General features: G+C 46.7%; 1 protein-coding gene across 4 annotated transcripts in view; it reads left to right on the forward strand.

The window, feature by feature from the left end:
* Positions 1 to 26,650, forward strand: part of LOC145362562 (protein kinase C delta type-like) — a 155,351-nt gene that overhangs the window by 39,512 nt on the left and 89,189 nt on the right. For all 4 annotated transcript variants that reach the window (XM_080218568.1, XM_080218586.1, XM_080218573.1 and 1 more), the window contains exons 2-3: positions 13,595 to 13,728; positions 14,581 to 14,780. In XM_080218568.1, coding sequence (XP_080074694.1) covers positions 13,614 to 13,728; positions 14,581 to 14,780 — 315 coding nt within the window. In that variant the 5' untranslated portion in view covers positions 13,595 to 13,613. The remainder of the gene's footprint in view (positions 1 to 13,594; positions 13,729 to 14,580; positions 14,781 to 26,650) is intronic.

The following is a 26,650-nucleotide window of genomic DNA, read 5'->3' on the forward strand; positions in this document are numbered from 1 at the left end:
CAACAGGTATACTGAATTGGATACTGTTGTGGAGGATGCTCTACCTGGGACAAGCTGTGACAGCCGGAACTCTGATACTGAGTCTGCTTCTGCAGCGCAAAAGGGTGGGAGGAAGAAGAGGAAAGCAGTAGTGATAGGGGACTCAATGGTCAGAGGTACGGACAGGAGATTTTGTGGTCGGGACAGAGACTCCCGCATGGTTTGTTGCCTCCCGGGTGCCAAGGTCAGGGATGTCTCTGATCGCGTGCACAGCGTTCTAAAGTGGGAAGGTGATAAGCCAGATGTCGTGGTACACATCGGTACCAATGACGTAGGTAGGAAGAGTGAGGAGGTCCTATAGAGAGCTTGGAAGGAAGTTAAAAAGCAGGAACCCAAGGGTAGTAATCTCAGGACTGCTATCTGTACTACGTGCCAGTGAGGGTAAGAGTAGGATGCTTGGTGGATGAACATGTGGCTGAGGAACTGGTGTAGGGGGCAGAGTTTCCAATTCTTGGATCATTGGGACTTCTTCTGGGGCAGGTGGGACCTATACAAGAGAGACGGGATCCATCTAAACTACAAGGGGACCAATATACTTGCAGGGAATTTTGCTAGTGTTATTGGGGAGCATTTAAACTATATTTGCAGGGGGATGGGAACCAGAGTGCCAGAGCAGATAGTGGAGCGGGGTTAAAAGACAGGTTAGTTCATGCAAAATCACAAATGGAAGGGTTGAGTGTGGTGGAAATAATCTTTTGAGCTGTGTCTATTTCAATGCCAGGAGTATTGTGGGGAAGGCAGGTGAGCTGAAGGTGCGGATTGACATGTGGAAATGTGACATTATAGCCATTAGTGAAACTTGGCTACAGGAGGGGCAGGACTGGCAGCTCAATGTTCCAGGGTTTCAATGTTTCAGGCATGATAGAGGCAGAGGGATAAAAGGTGGGCGGAGGGGTGGCATTGTTGGTCAGGGAAAATGTTACAGCGGTACTCAGGCAGGATAGATTAGGGAGCTTGTCTACAGAGGCCCTGTGGGTGGAGCTGAGAAACAGGAAAGGTATGACCACATCAATGAGGTTGTATTGTAGACCACCCAATAGTCAGAGAGAATTGGAGGAGCAAATCAGCAGAAAGATAGCTGACAACTGCAAGAAACAAAGTTGTGATAGGGGATTTTAATTTTCCACATATAGATTGGGACTCGAATACTGTTAAAGGTTTAGACAGGGTAGAGTTTGTGAAATGTGTTCAGGAGAATTTTCTACATCAGTATCTAGAGGTGCCAACTAGATTTGATGCGATATTGGATCTCCTATTGGGAAATGAGTTGGGGCAGGTGATGGATGTGAGTGTGAGGGAACACTTTGGACCTAGTGATCATAGTGCCATTAGTTTCAACCTGATGATGGATAAGGATAGATCTGGTCCTCGGGTTGAAGTTCTGAACTGGAAAAAGGCCAAATTTGATGAAATGAGAAGGGATCTGGGAAGTGTGGATTGGCACAGGCTGTTCTCTGGTAAGGATGTAAATGGAAAGTGGGAGGCCTTCAAAGAAGAAATTTTGAGAGTGCAGAGTTTGTATGTTCCTGTCAGGATTAAAGGCAAAGTAAATAGGAATAAGGAACCTTGGTTCTCGAGGAAGACAGGCAGCAAGGAATAGATCAGATGCTTGAGGAGTATAAAAAGTGCAAGAAGCTACTTAAGAGGGAAATCAGGAGGGCTGAAAGAAGACATGAGGTTGCTTTGGCAGACAGAGTGAAGGAAAATCCAAAGAGTTTCTATAGGTGTATAAGGATAGTGAGGGATAAAATTGGTCCTGTTGAAAACCAGAGTGGTAGACTGTCAATGGAACCAAAAGAGATGGGGGAGATACTAAATGGGTTTTTTGCGTCCGTATTTACTGAGGAAACGGGCATGGAGTCTACGGAAATAGGGCAAACAGATAGGGAAGACTAAAGATGATAAAGAAAGGCAGGATAGACAATGAAGCTAAACTAGCACTAAATATAAAAAAGGATAGTAAGACTTTTTATAAATATATAAAGAGGAAGAGGCTGGCTAAAGTGAATGTTGGACCTTTAGAGGATGAGAGGGGGGATTTAATGGTGAGGGATGAGGAAATGGCTGAGGCTTTAAATAAGTTTTTTGCCTCGGTCTTCACGGAGGAGGATGCGAATAGTTTGCCGGATATTAAAGATAAAGGATGGTAGGAGTTGAGGGCCTGAATGTGATTACTGTCACTAGAGAGGTAGGGCTTGATCGACTAATGGGACTGATGGTGGACAAGTCCCCAGGACCGGATGGAATGCATCCCAGGGTTCTGAAGGAAATGGCAGAGGTGATAGTAGATGCCTGAGTGATTATTCACCAAACTTCACTGGATTCCGGGGAAGTGCCGGAAGATTGGAAAACGGCTAATGTTACGCCGCTGTTTAAAAAGGGTAGCAGGCAAAAGGCAGGGAATTATAGGCCGGTTAGTTTAACGTCTCTGGTGGGAAAAATGCTTGAATCCGTCATCAAAGAAGAAATAGCGAGGCACCTTGAGAAGAATTTTTTGATAGAGCAGACACAGCACAGATTCGTTAAGGGGAAGTCGTGTCTGACAAATCTGTTGGAATTCTATGAGGATGTGACTAGTGTGGTAGATAGAGGGGAACCGGTGGATGTGGTGTTTCTCGATTTTCAGAAGGCGTTTGATAAGGTGCCACACAAAAGGTTGCTTCAGAAGGTTGGGGGCACGGAGTTGGGGGTAAGGTGTTAGCGTGGATAGAGGATTGGTTGTTTAATAGGAGGCAGAGAGTTGGTATCAATGGGTGCTATTCTGATTGGCGGTTGGTGACTAGTGGAGTGCCCCAGGGATCGGTGCTGGGGCCTTAGCTATTTACCATTTATATAGATGATCTGGAGGAGGGGGCTGAGTGTAGGGTGTCGAAATTTGCTGATGATACGAAGATAAGTGGAAAAGCAAATTGCGTGGAGGGTGTGGAAAGTCTGCAGAGGGGTCTAGGTAGGCTGAGTGAGTGGGCGAGGACCTGGCAGGTGGAGTATAATGTTAGCAAGTGTGAGGTTATCCACTTTGGCAGAAATAATAGTAGGAGGGATTACTATTTAAAAGGCAAAAAGCTGCAGCATGCTACGGTGCAGAGGGACCCGGGGTCCTTGTGCATGAGTCGCAAAAACCCAGTCTGCAGGTGCAGCAGGTGGTCAGGAAGGCGAATGGGATGCTGGCCTTTATAGCGAGGGGGATAGAATATAAAAGCAGGGAGGTCTTGCTGCAACTGCACAGGGCACTGGTGAGGCCGTAGCTAGAGTACTGTGTGCAGTTTTGGTCGCCGCGCTTGCGCAAGGATATTTTGGCCTTGGAAGGAGTGCAGAGGAGGCTCACTAGGCTGGTACTGGAGGTGAGGGGATTGGATTATGAAGAGAGGCTGAATAGACTGGGTTTCTACTCGTTAGAGTTTAGAAGGATGAGGGGGGATCTTATAGAGACGTATAAGATAATGAAGGGGATGGATAAGGTAGAGGTAGAGAGATTCTTCCCGCTCAGAAAGGACAGCAGGACTAGAGGGCACAGCCTCAAGATGGGGGGGGTGGGGGGGGAGCAGTTTAGAACGGAGTTGAGGAGGAACTTCTTCACTCAAAGGGTGGTGAATCTCTGGAATTCTCTGCCTGTTGATGTGGTGGAGGCTATCTCACTAAATATATTTAAGACACGGGTAGATAGGTTTTTGGAAGGCAAGGGAATTAAGGATTATGGGGAGAAAGCGGGAAAGTGGAACTGAGCCACTTCAGATCAGCCATGATCTTATTGAATGGCGGGGCAGGCTCGAAGGGCTAGATGGCCTACTCCTGCTCCTATTTCTTATGTTCTTATGAAGTCATGGAACCGTTACAGATTAAAGAGGAGGAGGTGCTGGCTGTCTTGAGGCAAATCAGAGTGGATAAATCCCCAGGACCGGACATGGTATTCCCACGGACCTTGAGGGAGGCTAGTGTTGAACTTGCAGGGGCCCTGGCAGACATATATAAAATGTCAGTATTCACAGGGGGAGATGCCAGATGATTGGAGGGTGGTTCATGTTGTTCCATTGTTTAAAAATGGTTCCAAAAGAAATCCGGGAAATTATAGGCCAGTAAGTTTGACATCGGTGGTGGGCAAGTTATTGGAAGGTGTGATGATAAGGGACAGGGTCTACAAATATTTGGATTGACGGGAATTAAGGAGAGTCAACATGGCTTTATGCGTAGTAGGTCATGTTTAACCAATCTATTGGAGTTTTTCGAGGAGGAAAGTGGATGAACATAAGAACATAAGAAATAGGAGCAGGAGTAGGCCATCTAGCCCTTCGAGCCTGCCCCGCCATTCAATAAGATCATGGCTGATCTGTTGTGGCTCAGTTCCACTTTCCCGCCCTCTCCCCATAACCCTTAATCCCCTCTCTTATCAAGAACCCATCAACCCGCTTCTTAAAAATATTTAGCGAGGTAGCCTCCACCACTTCAACGGGCAGAGAATTCCAGAGATTCACCACCCTTTGAGTGAAGAAGTTCCTCCTCAACTCCGTTCTAAACCGCCTCCCCCTTATCTTGAGGCTGTGCCCCCTAGTCCTACTGTCTTTTTTGAGCGGGAAGAGTCTCTCCACCTCTATCCTATCCATCCCATTCATCATCTTATACGTCTCAATGAGATCTCCCCTCATTCTTCTAAACTCTAGCGAGTACAAGCCTAGTTTATTCAGCCTCTCCTCATAGCTCAACCCCCTCAACTCCGGTATCAGCCTAGTAAACCTCCTCTGCACTCCCTCCAGGGCCAAAATATCCTTGCGCAGGTGCGGTGCCCAAAACTGCACACAGTACTCCAGCTGCGGCCTCACCAGTGCCCTATACAGCTGCAGCAAGACCTCCCTACTTTTATATTCAATCCCCCTCGCTATGAAGGCCAGCATCCCATTTGCCTTCCTGACCACCTGCTGCACCTGCAAGCTGGTTTTTTGCGACTCATCACAAGGACCCCGAGGTCCCTCTGCACCGTCGCCTGCTGCAGTTTTTCGCCACGTAAGTAATAGTCCTTCCTACCATTCTTCCTACCAAAGTGGACCACCTCACACTTGCCAGCATTAAATTCCATTTGCCATTTCCTGGCCCATTCGCCCAGCCTATCTAGATCCTTCTGCAGACTCTCCACACCCTCCGCACAATTTGATGAAGGGAAGGCAGTGGATGTTGTCTACCTGGATTTCAGCAAGGTCCCTCATGGGAAGTTAGTTAGGAAGGTTCAGTCGCTAGGTATACATGGGGAGGTAGTAAATTGGATTAGACACTGGCTCAGTGGAAGAAGCCAGAGAGTGGTTGTGGAGGATTGCTTCTCTGAGTGGAGGCCTGTGACGAGTGGTGTGTCACAGGGATCGGTGTTGGTTCCATTGTTGTTTATCATCTATATCAATGATCTGGATGATAATGTGGTAAATTGGATCAGCAAATTTGCTGATGATACAAAGATTGGAGGTGTAGTGGACAGTGAGGAAGGTTTTCAAAGCTTGCAGAGGGACTTGGACCAGCTAGAAAAATGGGCTGAAAAATGGCAGATGGAGTTTAACGCAGACAAGTGTGAGGTATTGCACTTTGGAAGGACAAACCAAAGTAGAACGTACAGGGTAAATGGTAGGACACTGAAGAGTGCAGTTGAACAGAGGGATCTGGGAATACAGGTACAGAATTCCCTAAAAGTGAAGTCACAGGTGGATAGGGTCGTAAAGAGTACTTTTGGTACATTGGCCTTTATAAATCGGAGTATCGAGTATAAAAGTTGGAGTGTTATGGTAAGGTTGTATATGGCATTGGTGAGGCTGAATTTAGAGTATTGTGTACAGTTTTGGTCACCTAGTTACAGGAAGGATGTAAATAAGGTTGAAAGAGTGCAGAGAAGGTTCACGAGGATGTTGCCAGGACTTGAGAAGCTGAGTTACATAAGAACATAAGAAATAGGAGCAGGAGTAGGCCATCTAGCCCTTCGAGCCTGCCCCGCCATTCAATAAGATCATGGCTGATCTGTTGTGGCTCAGTTCCACATTCCCGCCCTCTCCCCATAACCCTTAATCCCCTCTCTTATCAAAAACCCATCAACCCGCATCTTAAAAATATTTAGCGAGGCAGCCTCCACCACTTCAACGGGCAGAGAATTCCAGAGATTCACCACCCTTTGAGTGAAGAAGTTCCTCCTCAACTCCATTCTAAACCGCCCCCCCCCTTTATCTTGAGGCTGTGCCCCCTAGTCCTATTATCCTTTCTGAGCGGGAAGAGTCTCTCCACCTCTATCCTATCCATCCCATTCATCATCATATACGTCTCAATGAGATCTCCCCTCATTCTTCTAAACTCTAACGAGTACAAGCCTAGTTTATTCAGCCTCTCCTCATAAGTTACAGAGAGAGATTGAATAGGTTAGGACTTTATTCCCTGGAGCGTAGAAGAATGAGGGGAGATTTGATAGAGGTGTATAAGATTTTGATGGGTATAGATAGAGTGAATGCAAACAGGCTTTTTCCACTGAGGCTAGGGGAGAAAAAAACCAGAGGACATGGGTTAAGGGTGAAAGGAGAAAAGTTTAAAGGGAATATTAGGGGGGACTTCTTCACGCAGAGAGTGGTGGGAGTGTGGAATGTGCTGCCGGATAAAGTGGTAAAGGCGGGGTCACTTTTAACATTTGAGAAAAACTTGGTCAGGTACATGGAAGAGAGGGGTGTGGAGGGATATGGTCCAAGTGCAGGTCAGTGGGACTAGGCAAAAAATGGTTCAGCACAGACAAGAAGGGCCAAAAGGCCTGTTTCTGAGCTGTAAATTTCTGTCGTTCTATGAGTGAGGATTGGTGGGAGGGGAAATCTGCAGCGGTAATGTTCAGTGGGGAGTGGGGGGAATTGCAGGCAGGGGTGAAAGGGGATGGGGGGGGTGGTTTGCAGCGGAATCAACAGATGGACATTGCGTAACTGCCCCCCTCTCCCCTCCTCAAAAGCAGTCTGCAAAAGGCTTTACTGGTGAGCTTATAGCCTCTGCCCTCTCTCTCCCCCTTACTGGTGAGAATCGCACTTCTGTTCAAAAAAGTGACGTGTCATAAGATTGCAAGTTCAAACTCACCCAAAAAGTTGGTCTGAAACTCTCCCATTTTCTCACTCATTCGGCACTTGTAATATTTTTGGGAAAATCTTGCCCTTAGAATGGGAATAAATGAATTCTGGGATGAGAGGCATTGATCAGGTGGATTCTCAGAGGCTTTTTCCCCAGGGCTGAAATGGCTGCCACAAGAGAACATAGGTGTAAGGTGCTGGGGAGTAGGTACAGAGGAGATACCGGGGGGTAAGTTTTTCACTGAGGTTGGTGAGTGAGTGGAATCGGCTGCCGTCAGTGGTGGTGGAGGCAAATTCGTTAGGGTCTTTTAAGAGACTTCCGCATGAGTACATGGGACTTAGTAGGTTTGAGGATTATAGGCAAGCCTAGTAGGTGGAGATATGATCAGTGCAACTTGTGGCCGAAGGACTTGTTTGTGCTGTAGTTTTTCTATGATTCTATGAGAGGGGTGTCCTATTGAGAGAAAGAGACTAAGTAGTCTGGATGCGTATTCCTGGGTGTTTAGAAGAATGAGGGATGACCTTATTCAAACAGAAGATTCTGAGGGGGCTTGACAGAGTAGATGGTGAGATATTTTCACTAATGGGACATAGCTACAAGATAAAAAACATAAGAATATAAGAACATAAGAAACAGGAGCAGGAACAGGCCACCTAGCCCCTCGAGCCTGCCCCGCCATTCTATAAGATCATGGCTGATCTTGTAGTGGTTCAGTTCCACTTACCCGCTTGCTCCCCATAACCTTAATTCCCTTACTGATCAGAAATCTATCTACATAGAACATTACAGCGCAGTACAGGCTCTCCGGCCCTCGATGTTGCGCCGACCAGTGGAACCAATCTAATTACCCTGTAACCTAAACTATTCCAAGTTACCTATATGCCTATCCACTGACCATTTGAATGCACTTAAAGTTGGCGAGTCCACAACTGCTGCAGGCAGGGCATTCCACGCCCTTACTACCCTCTGAGTAAAGAACCTACCTCTGACATCCGTCCTATAATTACCACCCCTTAATTTAAAGCTATGTCCCCTTGTGTTAGCCGTCACCATCTGAGGAAAAAGGCTCTCACTATCCACCCTATCTAGCCATAATAACATAAGAAATAGGAGTAGGCCATCTAGCCCTTCGAGCCTGCCCCGCCATTCAGTAAGATCATGGCTGATCTGAAGTGGCTCAGTTCCACTTTCCCGCCTTTTCCCCATAACCCTTAATCCTCTTGCCTATCAAAAACCTATCAACCCGCGTACATGTAAGGGAAGAGGCCGAGGATGTCCCAATAATAGAGGGAGTAGGGGGCGTGAGTATAGTTGGTGGCGTTGCGGAAAATAGGGTCCAGGTGAAGGCTGGGATGAAAGCGCTTTATCTGAATGCACGAAGCATTCGGAATAAAGTGGATGAGCTGATGGCGCAGATCGACACAAATGGATACGATCTGGTGGCCATTACAGAGACATGGCTGCAGGGTGACAGGGACTGGGAGCTGAATGTACAGGGCTATCAAGTGTTTAGGAAGGATAGGCAGGAGGGAAAAGGGGGGGGGGGCGTAGCTCTGCTGATTAAGGATAGCATCACGGTGGTAGCAAGGGATGATATTGGAGCCAAGGAGCAGAGGGTGGAATCGTTGTGGGTGGAGATTAGGAACAGCAAAGGGAGGAAGACACTGGTGGGTGTCGTCTATAGGCCCCCGAATAATGATCTGGAGATGGGGCGGGCTGTTAACGCGCAAATAAGTGCGGCGTGCAGGAATGGGACGGCCGTAGTTATGGGGGATTTCAATCTGCATATTGATTGGTCGACCCATGTTGGACGTGGGGGGCTCGAGGAAGAGTTCTTGGAATGCTACCGGGATAGTTTCCTCGAACAGTGTGTGTTGGAGCCGACGAGGGAGCGAGCTATCTTGGATCTGGTGCTATGTAATGAAGCGGGTAGAATTAGGGACCTTGTGGTGAAGGATCCTCTTGGGGAGAGTGATCATTGTATGGTGGAGTTTCTGGTGCAGATGGAGGAGGAGAAAGTGGGTTCCCGGACACGCATCCTTTGTTTGAATAGAGGGGAATACGGTAGGATGAGAGAAGAATTGGCGAATGTGGACTGGGAGAGCGCGTTGGAGGGAGGGTCTGTTGAGGAGCAGTGGAGGATCTTTAAGGAGATCTTTCTTGGTGCTCAACGGAAATTTATTCCGATGGTCAAAAAGGATAGTGGGAGGAGAGGTAATAAGCCGTGGATAACGAAGGAGGTGAAGGAAAGTGTTAAACTAAAAGCGGAGGCATTTGAAGTAGCTAAGAGTAGTGGGCGAGAAGAGGATTGGGAGAGGTTTAAATGTCAACAAAGATTGACAAAGAAGTTGATAAAGAAGGGTAGGAGAAACTATGAAGCTGGGCTAGTGCTTAATATAAAAAAGGATAGCAAGAGTTTTTATAAATATATAAAAAGGAAGAGGCTGGCTAGGGTGAATGTTGGTCCTTTAGAGGATGAGAAAGGGGACCTAGTGGTAGGGGATGGGGATATGGCGAAGGTATTGAATAACTTTTTTGTTTCTGTCTTCACGGAGGAGGACGTGAATAATTTGCCGGGTGTTATCGAAGGTGGTAGGACTGGAGGGTCTTAATGACATTACTGTTACTAGAAAGGCGGTGCTCGACAGACTGGAGGGGCTGATTGTGGACAAGTCCCCAGGACCGGATGGAATGCATCCGAGGGTTCTGAAAGAAATGGCGGAGGTGATAGTGGATGCCTTGGTGGTTATTTTCCAAACGTCGCTGGATTCCGGGGAAGTGCCGGATGATTGGAAAACGGCTAATGTTACGCCGTTGTTTAAGAAAGGTGCCAGGCAAAAGGCGGGGAATTATAGGCCGGTTAATTTAACGTCTGTGGTAGGTAAAATGTTAGAATCTGTCATTAAGGAGGAAATTGCGAGGCATCTTGAAGGGAATTGCTTGATGGAGCAGACACAGCACGGTTTCATTAAAGGGAAGTCGTGTCTGACAAATTTACTGGAGTTCTATGAGGATGTGTCTAGGGCGGTAGATAGAGGAGAGCCGGTGGATGTGGTCTTTCTAGATTTTCAGAAGCGTTTGACAAAGTACCTCACAAGAGGTTATTGCAGAAGGTCGAGGGACATGGAGTTGGGGGTAGGGTGTTAGCGTGGATAGAGGATTGGTTGTCAAATAGGCAGAGAGTGGGAGTCAACGGGTACTATTCGGATTGGCGGATGGTGACTAGTGGAGTGCCCCAGGGGTCGGTGCTGGGGCCTCAGCTTTTTACCATTTATATAGATAATCTGGAGGAGGGAACCGAGTGTAGAGTGTCGAAATTTGCTGATGACACCAAGATTGGGGGAACGGCAAATTGTGCGGAGGGTGTGGAGAGTCTGCAGAAGGATCGAGATAGGCTGGGCGAATGGGCCAGGAAATGGCAAATGGAATTTAATGTTGGCAAGTGTGAGGTGGTCCACTTTGGTAGGAATAATGGTAGGAAGGACTATTACTTGCGTGGCGAAAAACTGCAGCAGGCGACGGTGCAGAGGGACCTCGGGGTCCTTGTGCATGAGTCACAAAAACCCAGCTTGCAGGTGCAGCAGCTGGTCAGGAAGGCGAATGGGATGCTGGCCTTCATAGTGAGGGGGATTGAATATAAAAGTAGGGAGGTCTTGCTGCAGCTGTATAGGGCATTGGTGAGGCCGCAACTGGAGTACTGTGTGCATTTTTGGGCGCCGCACCTGCGCAAAGATATTTTGGCCTTGGAGGGAGTGCAGAGGAGGTTTACTAGGCTGATACCGGAGTTGAGGGGGTTGAGCTATGAGGAGAGGCTGAATAAACTGGGCTTGTACTCGTTAGAGTTTAGAAGAATGAGAGGAGATCTCATTGAGACGTATAAGATGATGAATGGGATGGATAGGATAGAGGTGGAAAGACTCTTCCCGCTCAAAAAAGACAGTAGGACTAGGGGGCACAGCCTCAAGATAAAAGGGGGGCAGTTTAGAACGGAGTTGAGGAGGAACTTCTTCACTCAAAGGGTGGTGAATCTCTGGAATTCTCTGCCCGTTGAAGTGGTGGAGGCTGCCTCGCTAAATATTTTTAAGAAGCGGGTTGATGGGTTTTTGATAAGAGAGGGGATTAAGGGTTATGGGGAGAGGGCGGGAAAGTGGAACTGAGCCACGACAGATCAGCCATGATCTTATTGAATGGCGGGGCAGGCTCGAAGGGCTGGATGGCCTACTCCTGCTCCTATTTCTTATGTTCTTATGTTCTTAAATATATTTAGCGAGGCAGCCTCCACCACTTCAACGGGCAGAGAATTCCAGAGATTCACCATCCTTTGAGTGAAGAAGTTCCTCCTCAACTCCGTTCTAAACTGCCCCCCACCACCCCCCCCCCGCCACCCCCCCTTATCTTGAGGCTGTGCCCTGTAGTCCTACTGTTCGTTCTGAGCGGGAAGAGTCTCTCCACCTCTATCCTATCCATCCCATTCATCATCTTATACGTCTCAATGAGATCTCCCCTCATTCTTCTAAACTCTAACAAGTACAAGCCAAGTTTATTCAGCCTCTCCTCATAGCTCAACCCCCTCAATCCCCCTTTGATCATCTTTAGTGCCTCAATTAGGTCACCTCTTAACCTTCTTCTCTCTAATGAAAATAACCTCAAGTCCTTCAGCTTGACCTCAAGATAAGATCTACCTATGACTTAAACATATTCAACCTCCACTGCCCCAAAGGGCAGAGAATTCCAGAGATTCACCACCCTCTGAGAGAAGTTGTTCCTCTTCTACTCTGTTCTAAACTGACTCTCCCTTATTTTGAGGCTGTGTCCTCTAGTCCTTGTTTCCTTTCTAAGTGGAAAGAATCTCTCTGCCTCCACCCTATCTAGCCCCTTCATTATCTTATATGTCTCTGTAAGATCACCCCTCAGCCTTCTAAACTCCGAGTACAGGCCCAATCTACTCGATCTCTCTTCATAAGCTAACCCCCTCATTTCCAGTATCAACCTGGTGAACCTTCTCTGCATCCCCTCTAAGGCCAATATATCCTTTCACAAATAAGGGGACCAAAATTGCACACAGTACTCCAGTTGCAGCCTCACCAGCAAGACCTCCCTGCTTTTATATTCTATCCCCCTCGCTATAAAAGCCAACATTCCATTCGCCTTCTTGATCACCTGCTGCACCTGCAGACTGGGTTTTTGCGATTCATGCACAAGGACCCCCAGGTCCCTCTGCGCAGTAGCATGTTGTAATTTTTCACCATTTAAATAATAGTCCATTTTACTATTATTCCTTCCAAAGTGGATAACCTCACACTTGCCAACGTCATACTCCATCTGCCAGATCCTCGCCCACTCACTCAGCCTATCCAAATCTCTCTGCAGACTTTCCGCGTCCTCCACGCAATTGGCTTTCCCACTCATCTTTGTGTCATCAGCAAACTTTGTTACCCTACACTCAGTCCCCTCCTCCTATATATATATATGAGGCCCCAGCGCCGATCCCTGCTGCATGCCACTAGTCACCAACTGCCAACCAGAAAAGCACCCATTTATTCCAACTCTCTGCTTCCTGTTAGGTAGCCAATCCTCAATCCACGCTAACACTTTACCCCCAACTCCGTGTACCCTAATCTCCTGCAGCAACCTTTTGTGAGGCACCTTATCAAACGCCTTCTGGAAATCTAAAAAAACCACATCCACCGGTTCCCCTCTGTCAACCGCACTAGTCCAATCTTCATAAAAATCCAGAAAGTTGGTCAAACACGACTTTCCCTTCATGAATCCATGCTGCGTCTGCTTGATCGAACTATTCTTTTCCAGGTGTCTTGCTGTTTCTTCTTTAATGATGGATTCCAGCATTTTCCCAGCTACGGACGTTAAGCTAAACCGGCCTGTAGTTACCCGCCTTTTGTCTACTTTTTTAAACAGTGGCGTCACATTAGTTGTTTTCCAATCAGCCGGTACTTCCTCGGAGTCCAGTGAATTTTGATAAATTACTACTAACGCATCTGCTATTGCTTCTGCCAATTCTTTCAGTATCCTGGGATGCATTCCATCCGGGCCCAGAGACTTGTCAACCTTTAGTCCCATTAGCCTACCAAGCACTACCTCTTTAGTAATAGTAATCGTTTTAAGGACCTCACCCCCTACAGTCCCACAACCAAAGGGCTGGCCATTTAAAACTGAGGTGTGTAGAAATTTCTTCTCAGAGTGGTGCAAGTCTGGAAATCAGTGCCCCACGGGTGGTGGAGGCTGGATCATTAGAAGTATTTAACGTTGAGGTGGATAAGTATTTGATAGATTGAGGAATAGAGGACTATGGGGAAATGGTACAGGAAAGGAGTTGAGGCCTGCATAGTTCAGCCATGATTGTATTGCATGACAGGGCAAACTTGGAGAGCCTGGTGGCCTACTCCTGCTTCTATTTCTTGTGTCATTAAAGCTTTGATTTTCATAATAATTCATTTTGGGTTTTAATTAAAATTTGTTTCTTCTCATTATCCAGAGCCTCCGACGTTTGAGTTATGGCTCCATTCCTTCGCCTCTCATTTAACTCCTACGAGGTGGGACCTGTCTTAAATTCAGCTGAAACTCAGCCACCATTCGTTGCCGTGAAAGTGAAGGAAGCTTTGACGACAGGTATGAAAGTTGCAACTCTTGTGATTCCAGGGAACCAGTCTCCACCACTGACCCTTCGCCCCAGTAAAGTCTTGAGGGGTGGGAGGGAGTCCTTTGTAGCCCACTGCCCCTCCCCATCCAACCATGTGATCCTGAAAACTGCCAGCTAGACTTTGGCTCTAATGTGGTTGATTGTCAACTGCTGTCAGAACAAGGGCAACTAGGGATGGTGTAGTGTTGTGCTATAGTGTTTTATGTTCTATAAATGCTGGTAAGCCAGCAATTCCCATATCCCACCAATGAATTAATGATAATGCAGAATGTGATATTTGGTGAAAGCAACTGAAGTGGACTATTGGGAAGGGATATCGAGGAGGAGCCAGTGTCCTGGGTTGCTTAAATCGTCTGTCAGTATTGAAAGGAAGTCACTGGCCTCACAACTAATCACACTCTCAGCCAAGCAATACTAATAACGCAGCGTAAATACATGACGAGGAAGTCAATGATTTGCTCCATCATGTTGTCTCAGCAGCAATGACCAAGTATTCGTAATTGCTCTAACATTAAGTGGAAAAGAATATTTTAAGTGTTAAATTGGGACAAAGTGACAAAAGATATATTGTGGGCTGCTGCTGACCTTGTCATCAGAAATGGAAATGACAAGCGAACAGGAGTACTGATATGTAAAATAAGAGAATATGAGTATTTTGTTGTGTTCTGTCAGAGTTCCAGTTTTGATGATTTGGGACAGGCTGACTATGGGTTTGATTCCTAGTTCTGTTCTCATCACACAATGTGGCCACCTGCCACTATTTTCCACAACCCGAACCCTACTGCCCCTGCTCTTAAGTTGTGTTATTTGTCTTTGAGCAGAACGTGGAAAAACTCTGGTTCAGAAGAAGCCAACTATGTATCCAAACTGGAAGTCTTCCTTTGATGCTCACATATATGAGGGACGTGTGATCCAGATTGTGCTGATGAGGAGTGCAGAGGAGCCTCTGTCTGAGGTGACTGTGGGAGTCTCGGTGCTTGCAGAACGCTGCAAGAAAGGCAATGGCAAGGCAGAGTTCTGGGTAAGTGTCGGTTAGCTGGCTTTGTGCGGGCTGCATCTGGGGCCACGTGCAGCACGGAGTGATATCAGCAAGAAAAAGGAAGTTCAATCTGATATCTTCAAAATAGCAGCAAGGAGGATCAGCAGAAGAACCAATAGGGCAGAGGCCAGCAAACATTCATCTTACTACTCAGTTGGCATATTGTGAATCCATTGCTACATAAATGGTTAAACAGCAGGAAAGAAGCAACAGGAGTGCCTAAGAGAGAATCAGCAGGTAAAAAAATTCTAAATGCATGCTTTAGCAGGGGGTGGGACCCAAAGCAGTAGAGAGACAGAAGAGGACAGCGCGGAAGTTAAAGAGAGCACGTTAGATAGTAAAGGCAGTGTCAGTAATTCTAGACAGGTCAGGCAAAAGCAAGACAGAGCAAGGGGTGTCCAGGTTAAACTGCGTTTATTTAAATGCAAGAGACCTGACAGGCAAGGCAGATAATGGGTACGTGGAACTGGGATATTATAACAATTACTGAAACATGGCTAAGGGAGGGACAGGACTGGCAGCTCAATGTTCCAGGGTACAGATGCTATAGGAAAGATAGAACAGGAGGTAAGAGAGGAGGGGGAATTGTGTTTTGATTAGGGAAAACTCACAGCAGTACTGAGAGGGAATATTTCTGAGGGTTTGACCTCTGAGTCTACATGAGCAATAAGAAGGGAGCATCACTTTGATAGGATTGTACTATAGGGCCCCAAATAGCAGGAAATTGAGGAGCAAACATATGATTACAGATAAGATGATTACGGATAGCTCCAAAAAATAGGGTGGTAGTAGGGGACTTTAACTTTCCCTACATTGACTGGGATAGCCGTAGTATACGGGGCTTGGATGGAGAGAAATTTGTTGAGTGTATTCAGGAGGAATTTCTTATTCAGTATGTGCATGACCCATGACCTTGTGGGGGTGCAAAACCTTGCCTCCTCTTGGGAAATAAAGAAGGGCAGGTGACAGAAGTGTTAGTGAGGGATCACTTTAAGAACATAAGAAATAGGAGCAGGAGTAGGCCATCTAACCCTTCGAGCCTGCCCTGCCATTCAATAAGATCATGGCTGATCTGAAGTGGCTCAGTTCCACTTTCCCGCTTTCTCCCCATAACCCTTAATCCCCTTCCCTACCAAAAACCTATCTACCCATGTCTTAAATATATTTACCGAGGTAGCCTCCACCACATCAACGGGCAGAGAATTCCAGAGATTCACCACTCTTTGAGTGAAGAAGTTCCTCCTTAACTCTGTTCTAAACTGCCCCTCCCCCCCCTTATCTTGAGGCTGTGCCCTCTCGTCCTGCTGTCCTTTCTGAGCAGGAAGAATCTCTCTACCTCCACCCTATTCATCCCCTTCATTAACTTTATACGTCTCACTGAGACCAGTGACCATAATTCCATTAGTTTTAAGATAGCTGTGGAGAATGATAGGTCTGACCCAAAAGTTAAAATTCTAAATTGGGGCAAGGCCAATTTTGTTGGTATCACAAGAAACTTTCAAAAGTTGCTTGGAGAAGTTTGTTGGTAAGCAAAGAGATGTCTGGTAAATGGGAGGTTTTCAAAACTATACTAACCAGGGTTCAGGATAAGCACTTTCCCTTTAGAGTGAAGAGCAAGACTAGTAGAAGTGGGGAACCCTGGATGACTTGGGATATTGAGGCCCTGATCTAGAAGAAGAAGGAGGCATATGACATGCGTAGGCAACTGGGATCAAGAGCTTCTCTTGGAGTGTAGAGGGTTTAGGAATAGGATTAAAAGAGATATCAGGAGGGCAGAAAGGGGACACAATATTGCTTTGACAGATAAGGCAAAGGAGAATCCAAAGAGCTCCTACAAATACATAAAGGGCAAAAGAGTAACTAGGGAGAGAGTAGGGCCTGTTAAGGATCAACAAAGTCATCTATGTGCACATCCACAAGAGATGGCTGAGATCTTTAATGGATATTTTTCATCAGTATTTAGTGTTGCGAAAGGCTGGGATGTTAGGGAACTTGGGAAATAAATAGTGATGTCTTGATGAGTGTACCTATTATAGAGAAGGAGATGCTGGAAGTCTTAAAGAACATCAAGGTAGATAAATCCCCGGGACCTGATTCCCCCCCCCCCCACCTAGACTGGCTAACTCTAAGGGTCAGGGACAAGAGGGGGCTGCTGGGAAGAGGAAGGGGGGTGAGGAGCGGAGGCCTCAGCCTCTTAATCTGCATAACAGGTTTGAGGTTCTTGCTTCCAGGCTGGACAAGAACGAGGCAGGTGAGGTTGGTGAGCAAACTGCACACGGTACAGTGATGCAGCAGGACATAGGCAAAGAGAAGGGGAAAAGGAACGTAGTAGTGATTGGGGATAGTGGGGTGAAGGGTATTGACACTGTCCTTTGTCACAATGACAAAGTGCACGGAAGGGTGTGTTGTCTGCCTGGTGCTCGGGTACAGGATGTCGCAGCTGGGCTGCAGAGGAACCTGGAGTGGGAGGGTGAGAATCCGGTCGTTGTGGTTCATGTGGGTGCCGGCGACGTAGGCAAAGTGCGGACTGAGGATCTGGGGAAGGAGTATGAAAAGCTGGGAATGGAATTAAAAAGTAGAACCGACAAGGTGGTCATCTCTGGGCTACTGCCTGAACCGAGTGCAGACGGGCGTAGGGTTGACAGGATTAAGGAAGTGAATGGGTGGCTCAGGGATTGGTGTGGGAGGAATGGGTTTGAATTTATGGGGCATTGGCACCAGTATTGGGGTAGGTGGGACCTGTTCGGGCGGGATGGGATTGGTCTGAACCGTGCTGGGACCAGAGTGCTGGCGAATCGAGTAAAGAGGACTGTAGACAGGGCTTTAAACTAATTAGTGGGGGGGAGGGTGCGAGGGTAGGTGACGTTACGAGGTCTAAAGTTAAGGATAGGGTACAGGTAAGGGAAGAGGCCGAGGATGTCCCAATAATAGAGGGAGTAGGGGGCGTGAGTATGGTTGGTGGCGTTATGGCAAATAGGGTCCAGGTGAAGGCTGGGATGAAAGCGCTTTATCTGAATGCACGAAGCATTCAGAATAAAGTGGATGAGCTGGTGGCGCAGATCAACACAAATGGATATGATCTGGTGGCCATTACAGAGACGTGGCTGCAAGGTGACAGGGACTGGGAGCTGAATGTCCAGGGGTATCAAGTGTTTAGGAAGGATAGGCAGGAGGGAGTGCAGAGGAGGTTTACTAGGCTGATACCGGAGTTGAGGGGATTGAGCTATGAGGAGAGGCTGAATAAACTAGGCTTGTACTCGTTAGAGTTTAGAAGAATGAGGGGAGATCTCATTGAGACGTATAAGATGATGAATGGGATGGATTGGATAGAGGTGGAGAGACTCTTCCCGCTCAAAAAAGACAGTAGGACTAGGGGGCACAGCCTCAAGATAAAGGGGAGGCGGTTTAGAACGGAGTTGAGGAGGAACTTCTTCACTCAAAGGGTGGTGAATCTCTGGAATTCTCTGCCCGTTGAAGTGGTGGAGGCTGCCTTGCTAAATATTTTTAAGAAGCGGGTTGATGGGTTCTTGATAAGAGAGGGGATTAAGGGTTATGGAGAGAGGGCGGGAAAGTGGAACTGAGCCACGACAGATCAGCCATGATCTTATTGAATGGTGGGGCAGGCTCGAAAGGCTAGATGGCCTACTCCTCCTATTTCTTATGTTCTTATGAGGAAAGAGGGGGTGGCGTAGCTCTGCTGATTAAGGATAGCACCAAGGTGGTAGCAAGGGATGACATTGGAGCCAAAGAGCAGAGGATGGAATCGTTGTGGGTGGAGATTAGGAACAGCAAAGGGAGGAAGACGCTGGTGGCTGTTGTCTATAGGCCCCCGAATAATGATCTGGAGGTGGGGCGGGCTGTTAACGCGCAAATAAGTGCGGCGTGCAGGAATGGGACGGCCGTAGTTATGGGGGATTTCAATCTGCATATTGATTGGTCGACCCATGTTGGACGCGGTGGGCTCGAGGAGGAGTTCTTGGAATGCTGCCGGGATAGTTTCCTCGAACAGTGTGTGTTGGAGCCGACGAGGGAGCGAGCTGTCTTGGATCTGGTGCTATGTAATGAGGCAGGTAGAATTAGGGACCTTGCGGTGAAGGATCCTCTTGGAGAGAGTGATCATTGTATGGTGGAGTTTCTGGTGCAGATGGAGGAGGAGAAAGTGGGTTCCCGGACACGCGTCCTTTGTTTGAATAGAGGGGAGTATGGTAGGATGAGAGAAGAATTGGCGAATGTTGACTGGGAGAGCGCGTTGGAGGGAGGGTCTGTTGAGGAGCAGTGGAGGATCTTTAAGGAGATCTTTCTTGGTGCTCAGCAGAAATTTATTCCGATGGTCAAAAAGGACCGTAGGAGGAGAGGTAATAAGCCGTGGATAACGAAGGAGGTGAAGGAAAGTGTTAAATTAAAAGCGGAGGAATTTAGAGTAGCTAAGAGTAGTGGGCGAGAAGAGGATTGGGAGAGGTTTAAATGTCAACAAAGATTGACAAAGAAGTTGATAAAGAAGGGTAGGAGAAACTATGAAGCTGGGCTAGCACTTAATATAAAAAAGGATAGCAAGAGTTTTTATAAATATATAAAAAGGAAGAGGCTGGCTAGGGTGAACGTTGGTCCTTTAGAGGATGAGAAAGGGGACCTAGTGGTAGGGGATGGGGATATGGCTAAGGTATTGAATAACTTTTTTGTTTCTGTCTTCACGGAGGAGGATGTGAATAATTTGCCGGGTGTTAGCGATGGAAAGGTGGTAGGACTGGAGGGTCTTAATGACATTACTGTTACTAGAGCGGCGGTGCTCGACAGACTGGAGGGGGCTGATTGTGGACAAGTCCCCAGGACCGGATGGAATGCATCCGAGGGTTCTGAAAGAAATGGTGGAGGTTATAGTGGATGCCTTGGTGGTTATTTTCCAGACGTCGCTGGATTCCGGGGACGTGCCGGAAGATTGGAAAACGGCTAATGTTACGCCGTTGTTTAAGAAGGGTGCCAGGCAAAAGGCGGGGAATTATAGGCCGGTTAGTTTAACGTCTGTGGTAGGTAAAATGTTAGAATCCGTCATTAAGGAAGAAATTGCGAGGCATCTTGAAGGGAATTGCTTGATAGAGCAGATGCTCAGCTTTTTACCATTTATATAGATGATCTGGAGGAGGGAACCGAGTGTAGAGTGTCGAAATTTGCTGATGACACCAAGATTGGGGGAACGGCAAATTGTGCGGAGGGTGTGGAGAGTCTACAGAAGGATCTAGATAGGCTGGGCGAATGGACCAGGAAATGGCAAATGGAATTTAATGTTGGCAAGCGTGAGGTGGTCCACTTTGGTAGGAATAATGGTAGGAAGGACTATTACTTACGGGGCGAAAAACTGCAGCAGGCGACGGTGCAGAGGGACCTCGGGGTCCTTGTGCATGAGTCGCAAAAACCCAGCTTGCAGGTGCAGCAGGTGGTCAGGAAGGCGAATGGGATGCTGGCCTTCATAGCGAGGGGGATTGAATATAAAAGTAGGGAGGTCTTGCTGCAGCTGTATAGGGCATTGGTGAGGCCGCAGCTGGAGTACTGTGTGCAGTTTTGGGCGCCGCACTTACGCAAAGATATTTTGGCCTTGGAGGGAGTGCAGAGGAGGTTTACTAGGCTGATACCGGAGTTGAGGGGGTTGAGCTATGAGGAGAGGCTGAATAAACTAGGCTTGTACTCGTTAGAGATTAGAAGAATGAGGGGAGATCTCATTGAGACGTATAAGATGATGAATGGGATGGATAGGATAGAGGTGGAGAGACTCTTCCCGCTCAAAAAAGACAGTAGGACTAGGGGGCACAGCCTCAAGATAAAGGGGGGGCGGTTTAGAATAGAGTTGAGGAGGAACTTCTTCACTCAAAGGGTGGTGAATCTCTGGAATTCTCTGCCGGTTGGAGTGGTGGAGGCTGCCTCGTTAAATATTTTTAAGAAGCGGGTTGATGGGTTTTTGATAAGAGAGGGGATTAAGGGTTATGGGGAGAGGGCGGGAAAGTGGAACTGAGCCACGACAGATCAGGCATGATCTTATTGAATGGCGGGGCAGGCTCGAAGGGCCAGATGGCCTACTCCTGCTCCTATTTCTTATGTTCTTATGATAAAGTGTATCCCAGGACATTGTGGGAGGCTAGGGAGGAAATTGCGAGTCCCCTAGCAGAGATATTTGAATCATCGACAGCCTCAGGTGAGGTGCCTGAAGACTGGAGGATAGCAAATGTTGTGTCTTTGTTTAAGAAAGGCTGCAGGAACAAGCCTGGGAACTACAGGCCAGTGAACCTAATGTCTGTAATGGGTAAGTTGCTTGAATGTATTCAGGAGGAATGCCTTCTACAAATTTCTCTCCATCCAAGCCTCTAATACTATGGCTGTCCCAGTCAATGTTGAGAAAGTTAAAATCCCCTACAATTACCACCCTATTTTTTCTCAGAGCTATTTGTAATCTCCTTATGTATTTGCTCCTCAATTTCCCACTGACTATTTGGGATACTACAACCCTATCAAAGTGATTTACCCCTTCTTATTTCTCAGTTCTATCCATATAGACTAAGTGGGCGAACTCCCTGAAATATCCCCTCTCAGTACGGCCGTGATGTTTTCCTTAATGAAAAGTGCAACTCCCCCTCCTCTCATCTCCTGTTCTTTCTTTCCTATAGCATCTGTATCCTGGAACATTGAGCTGCTATCCTTCCCTTAGCCATGTTTCAGTAAGTGCTATAATATCTCAGTCCCATATACCCATCCATGCCCTGAGTTCATCTGCCTGTCCATCAGGCCTCTTGCATTGAAATAAATGCATTTAATTTGGACTGCCCTTGCTCTCTTCCTTGTTTTTGCTGATCTATCCAGTACTAGGATTTACTAATTAATGTGCTGTCTTTAACTTCCGTGCTGCCCTCAATCTTTTCTTCTGTCTCCCTACTGCTTTAGGTCCTACCCCCTTGCCAAACTAGTTTAAACCCTCTTGAGTGGATCCAGCAAATCTCCCCGCCAGGATATTAGTCCCCATCCAGTTCAGGTGTAACCTGTCCCCCTTGAACAGGTCAGCCGTTCCCCTGAAGAGATCCCAATGATCCAAAGATCTAAATCACTGCCCCCTGCACTAGCTGTCAGGCCATGCATTTGTCTATCTAATCTTCTTATTCCAACTCTAACTAGCACGTGGCACTGGTAATAGTCCAGAAATTACTACCTTTAGCCTTCTGCCTAACTCTCTATATTCACACTTCAGAACCGCCTCCCTTTTCCTACTTATGTTGTTGCTACCAATATATACAACAACTTCTGGCTGCTCACCCTCGCCATTAAGAATGTTTTGCAACCACTTAGAGACGTCCTTGACCATGGCACCAGGAAAGCACCACAACATCCTGGAGTCTCGAATGCAGCCTCCAATTAGCGAGTCCCCTATTACAACTGCTTGCTTGCTCTTTGCCTGACCCTGCTCTACAGCAGAACCATCTATGGTGTCACAGGCCTAGCTGCTGCTGGTATCTCCCTCTGACAAGCTATCCCCCTCAATAGTAGCCAAAACGATATACCTGTTTGCAAGGGAATAGCCACAGGAGACTCCTGCACTATCTGCCTGCCTCTCTTGGCAGTCACCCATCTACCTGACTGAACCTGTGGTGTGACAGCCTTTCTGTAACTAGTGTCTATCACACTCTCTGTCTCCTGTATGCTCCGCAGTATGTCCACCTGCTGCTCCAACCGAACAATGCAGTCTGTGAGGAGCTGCAGCTGAACACACTTCCTGCAGACAAAGGTGTCAAGGAGACTAGATTGCTCCCTAATTTCCCACATCTGGCAGGAGGAGCATGCCACTGCCCTAGTTGCCATATTGCCCTTATACAGGTAAAAGTATAAAAGAATCTCAATCATCTTTCCCCTGCTTGTGACTTTTTTTTTTGTTTATATCTAATTCAATCCAATCAAAGCCCAATTCAAAGTCTCAGCAAGTGACATATTCCCGATCCAAGCTGACAAGACAGGCTGGCCACTTCCTGTCTTGGGCTTAATCTACATGATCCAAGCTGATTGGAGCAGGTATTGCACCTCCGCCAAGGCTGGATCTCATTTGCATCTTAGCTAAAGAGCCAAGATGCCGCTTTAAAAAATTATTTCAAATGAAGCCTCAGTGCAACCTCATGACTTCAATCAAGAGCAGGATGTCGATACTGCACTTGATCTTAGCCAAAAGGCCGTGACTTGTTTATTTCAAAAATATACTATTCATAATATTCAGATAAGCTGCAGAGCTGGGCTGAGAGGTGGCAAATGGAGTTTAATGCGGAAAAGTGTGAGGTGATTCACTTTGGAAAGAGTAACAGGAGTACAGAATATAGGGTTAATGGAAGGACTCTTAGTAGTGTCGACGAGCAGAGAGATCTCGGGGTACATGTGCGTAGATCCCTGAAAGTTGGCAGCCAGGTTGATAAGGTTGTTAAGAAGGCGTACGGTGTGTTAGCTTTTATTGGTAGAGGGATTGAATTTAGGAACCGTGAGGTCCTGTTGCAGCTGTACAAAACTCTGGTGCAGCCGCACTTGGAGTATTGTGTACAGTTCTGGTCACCGCATTATAAGAAAGATGTGGAGGCATTGGAAAGGGTGCAGAGGAGGTTTACCAGGATGTTGCCTGGTATGGTGGGAAGGTCTTAGGAGGAAAGACTGAGGGACTTGAGGTTATTTTCGTTAGAGAGAAGAAAGTTAAGAGGTGACCTAATTGAGGCACACAAGATAATCAGAGGGTTAGATAGGGTGGATAGTGAGAGCCTTTTTCCTCGGGTGGTGATGGCTAACACAAGGGGACATAGCTTTAAATTAAGGGGTGGTAATTATAGGACAGATGTCAGAGGTAGGTTCTTTACTCAGAGGGTAGTAAGGGCGTGGAATGCCCTGCCTGCAGCAGTTGTGGACTCGCCAACTTTAAGGGCGTTCAAATGGTCAGTGGATAGGCATATGGATAACATTGGAGTAGTTTAGGTTAGAGGGTCATTAGATTGGTTCCACTCGTTGGTGCAACATCGAGGGCTGAAGGGTCTGTACTGCGCTGTAATGTTCTATGTTCTCTATAAATACTGTTAACTAAGCCATTACAGAAATGACATTTCCAATCATTACTAACAGTGCAAAAAACAATCATAGTTACAATAATTTACAGTGCTCAATTCCAGGACATTACATTCATTACTGTTCAGTTTTCTCAATAAACTATATACGTTTGTCACATTTCACTGCTGTTTTTACTGAGTTACACACAGTTACACAGTCCAAGGGGTTTTTTTTTTACAGTGGCCATTACTTTTTTTTGTTTTTATTCCAATTCGGTCCATAAGAACATAAGAAATAGGAGCAGGAGTAGGCCATCTAGCCCTTTGAGCCTGCCCTGCCATTCAATAAGATTATGGCTGACCTGAAGTGGCTCAGTTCCACTTTCCCGCTTTCTCCCCATAACCCTTAATCCCCTTCCCTACCAAAAACCTATCTACCGCGTCTTAAATATATTTAGCGAGGCAGCCTCCACCACTTCAACGGGCAGAGAATTCCAGAGATTCACCACCCTTTGAGTGAAGAAGTTCCTCCTCAATTCTGTTCTAAACTGCCCCCCCCGCCCCATCTTGAGGCTGTGCCCCCTAGTCCTGCTGTCCTTTCTGAGCGGGAAGAACCTCTCTACCTCTATCCTTTCCATCCCTTTCATCATCTTATACGTCTCAATAAGATCCCCCCTCATCCTTCTAAACTCTAACGAGTACAAGCCCAGTCTATTCACCCAAGTCCAATCAAGTCCAATTCAGAGTCTCAATAAATTGAGACATTCCTGATCCAAGCTGACAAGACAGGGATCTCACCTCTTGTCTTGGGCTTGATCTACATGGTCCAAGCTGATTGGAGTAGGCATAGCTCCTCCTCCAAAGCTGGATCTCCTTTGCATCTTAGCCAAAAGGCCGAGATGCCACTTTAAAAACCGTTACTTTTTGTTTGGTTACAGAGGGGTAGGGAGAGGAACACTGAAGTAGTGTTTTGGATTTAACTGGTCCTTTACAACAGCTCCTCCTTGGACCACTTTCTGGTAGTAGTGACTGCGCCTATGCAAATCTTATCAGAAACAGCCAATCAGCGTTACTGCTCTGCTGCCCTCTCCTGGATGATTGCCGGGATTGCAGTGGGATCTTGATCAATTGGACCAGTGGGCTGATGAGTGGCAGATGGAGTTTAATTTAGATGCATACGAGGTGATGCATTTTGGTAGATTGAACCAGGGCAGGCTTACTCAGTTAATGGTAGGGCACTGGGGAGACTTATAGAACAAAGAGATCTAGGAGTACATGTTCATAGCTCCTTGAAAGCGAAGTCACAGGTGGACAGAGTGGTGAAGAAGGCATTCGGCATGCTTGGTTGCATCGGTCAGAACACTGAATACAGGAATTGGGACATCTTGTTGAAGTTGTACAAGATATTGGTAAGGCCACATTTGGAATACAGTGTGGAGATCTGGTCACCCTATTATAGAAAGGATATTATTAAACTAGAAAGAGTGCAGAAAAGATTTACTAAGATGCTACCGGGACTTGATGGTTTGAGTTATAGGGAGAGGTTGGGTAGACTGGAGAGAAGGAAGCTGAGGGGTGGTCTTATAGTGGTCTATAAAATAACGAGGGGCATAGATCAGCCAGATGGCCAATATCTTTTCCCAAAGGTAGGGGAGCCTAAAACTAGAGGACATAGGTTTAAGGTGAGAGGGGAGAAATACAAAAGTGTCAGAGGGGCAATTTTTTCAGAGGGTGGTGAGTGTCTGGAATGAGCTGCCAGAGGCAGTATTAGAGGTAGGTACAATTTTTGTCTTTTAAGAAGCATTTAAACAGTTATATGGGTAAGATTGGTATAGAAGGATATGAGCCAAACGCGGGCAATTGGGACAAGCTTAATGGTACAACAGGGCGACTTGGACAAGTTGAGCTGAAGAGCCTGTAAACCTCAATGACTCTAACTTGCAATGCTCTTTATGGTTGGGCTAACAAATAACTGTCAGTCTGTATTCACACTAAACCCGTATCATACCTGCCCTGGGAGTGTTTGTTCGGTCCAGTGTAGAGGGAGCTTCCAAATAAGAACATAAGCAGGAGTAGGCCATCTGGCTCCTTGTGCCTGCTTCGTCATTCAATAAGATCATGGTTAGTCTTTTTGTGGACTCAGGTCCACTTATCCGCCTGCTCACCATAACCCTTAATTCTTTTACTGTTCAAACATTCATCTGTCCTTGCCTTAAAAATGTTTAATGAGGTAGCCTCAACTGTTTCACTGGACAGGGAATTCCACAGATTCACAACCCTTTGTGTGAAAAAGTTCCTCCTCAACTCAATGCTAAATCTGCTCCCCTTTATTTTGAGGCCATGCCCCCTCATTCAAGTTTCACCCCCCCAGTGGAAACAACTTCCCTGCTTCTATCTTATCTATTCCCTTCATAATCTTGTATGTTTCTATAAGATCTCCCCTCCTTCTTTTGAATTCCAATGAGTATAGCCCCAGTCTACTCAGTCTCTCCTCAACCCTCTCAACTCCGAAATCAACCTAGTGAATCTCCTCTGCACCCCCTCCAGTGCCAGTATATCCTTTGTCAAGTAAGGAGATCAAACTGTACGCAATGCTCTGGGTGTGACTTCACTAGTACCTTATATAGTTGCAACATAACCTCGCTGTTTTTAAACTCCATCCCTCTAGCAATGAAGGACAAATTTCCATTTGTCTTAATTACCTGCTGCACCAGCAAACCAACTCCTTGAGATTCTTGCACAAGGACATCCATCTCCCTTTACACAGCAGCATGCTGCAATTTTTTACCATTTAAATAATAATCC

The sequence above is a fragment of the Carcharhinus amblyrhynchos genome, chromosome 3, assembly GCF_965287045.1.
Source record: "Carcharhinus amblyrhynchos chromosome 3, sCarAmb.v2.hapA, whole genome shotgun sequence".
NCBI classification, from domain to species: domain Eukaryota; kingdom Metazoa; phylum Chordata; class Chondrichthyes; order Carcharhiniformes; family Carcharhinidae; genus Carcharhinus; species Carcharhinus amblyrhynchos.